Source organism: Egretta garzetta, unplaced genomic scaffold (genome assembly GCF_000687185.1).
Source record: "Egretta garzetta isolate BGI_Z169 unplaced genomic scaffold, ASM68718v1 scaffold4, whole genome shotgun sequence".
Classification (NCBI taxonomy): domain Eukaryota; kingdom Metazoa; phylum Chordata; class Aves; order Pelecaniformes; family Ardeidae; genus Egretta; species Egretta garzetta.
The window spans coordinates 385,987-387,196 of NW_009259329.1; the positions used below are offsets into that span (position 1 = coordinate 385,987).

A 1,210-nucleotide genomic window follows, 5' to 3' on the forward strand; every position below is an offset into this window, starting at 1 on the left:
CACCCACAGTCCCCCCGGGGCAGGGACCAGCCTTGCCCAGGTGGCAGCTGGCTCCTAGCACCACGTCCGTCCCCATGGCTCACATGGACCACAGCTACAGCGCAGCCCCAAAGGGACCAGGAGCAAGCCCCTGGAAGCTCCCCCCCCTTTTAAAAAAACAGTAAAGCCACACAAGATGTTTCCACTGCACAATTATTTCCCAGCACCCAGGAAGCCCCATGCCCAGGCAGCCATGGCTGCAGCAGACCCCAAATCCCGGCAGTGCTGGCATGGGGCTCGTGTGGCTGAGGCAGCACTGGAGGATCCAAACCCAGCCTCCTGGATGATTAAATCCCATTTGCATGCAGTGATTCACCCCCAGATCTGTCCTGCAGGCGCAGAGCCAGGCAGCAGCGACAGAGAAGGGCCGGAAGCCGCCAGCACCGGCCCAGCAGCCCTGGCCAAAGCCGGACAGGACGGGAGTTCTGCAGGGAGCGGCTAGGCCTCCCCAGATACAGGAGCAAGTTTAACATTAACAAACACCCTTTCTTTTTTAATATATAGCTGCTAGAGGTGCCTGGCTCTCAGCACAGCCCCCTGCCCCCAGACCCACAGCCTGCAGGTAGCACAGAGGTGGCACAGGGGATGCTGCCAGCACGGGGGACACCACAGGGCTGCAGCAGCCGGGTGAAGCTCCCGGCCTGGTGCTCGGGGAGGGGGTGCAGCCACGGAAGCCCCCCCAAAGCTCAGAGGGATGTCACTCACCTGCCCAGTTCTTCCCCCATCTCATAGAAGTCCTCCACACTCTCCTGCCGGAAGGTGGACATGGCTGGGGGGCCCTGGCAGAGCTGAAGCCCCCCCCTGACCCTGCCAGTGAAGGAGGACACCAGGGGAGCAGCCGGGGATCAGCACCTGTGGCACCAGAAAAGGGGGTTTATGCTCCGAGAGCCCCATGCTGACACCAGCATTAGAGGGCCCCCGCTCAGGGCCAGGACCCGGCACAGGGACCTCACAGGAAGACAGTGAGCCCCAAAGCAGTGCACCCCATGCCATGTTGCGCTGTGGGGCAGCTGGGGCCGAGCTCTCATCATGCCCCAAAGCCCGCGGGAACCTCCTGCCCACCCTGGCCCTGATGGGGATGCTCTGGAGGGAGAGGAGGGAATAGGGCTGGTGGCTGTGTGGGCCTCATGGCTGCCCTGGCCCCCATCCTCAATCCCAAACCCCTTGTCAT

At 62.9% G+C, this 1,210-nt stretch overlaps 1 protein-coding gene across 1 annotated transcript in view; it reads right to left on the reverse strand.

Moving 5' to 3' along the window:
• Window positions 1–892, reverse strand: part of DAPK3 (death associated protein kinase 3) — a 5,314-nt gene extending 4,422 nt beyond the window's left edge. Inside the window, exon 1 of the mRNA XM_009636680.2 lies at window positions 745–892. Within this exon, the coding sequence (XP_009634975.1) occupies window positions 745–806 (62 nt within the window). The 5' untranslated portion in view covers window positions 807–892. The remainder of the gene's footprint in view (window positions 1–744) is intronic.
• Between the last annotated feature and the right edge of the window lie 318 nt (window positions 893–1,210).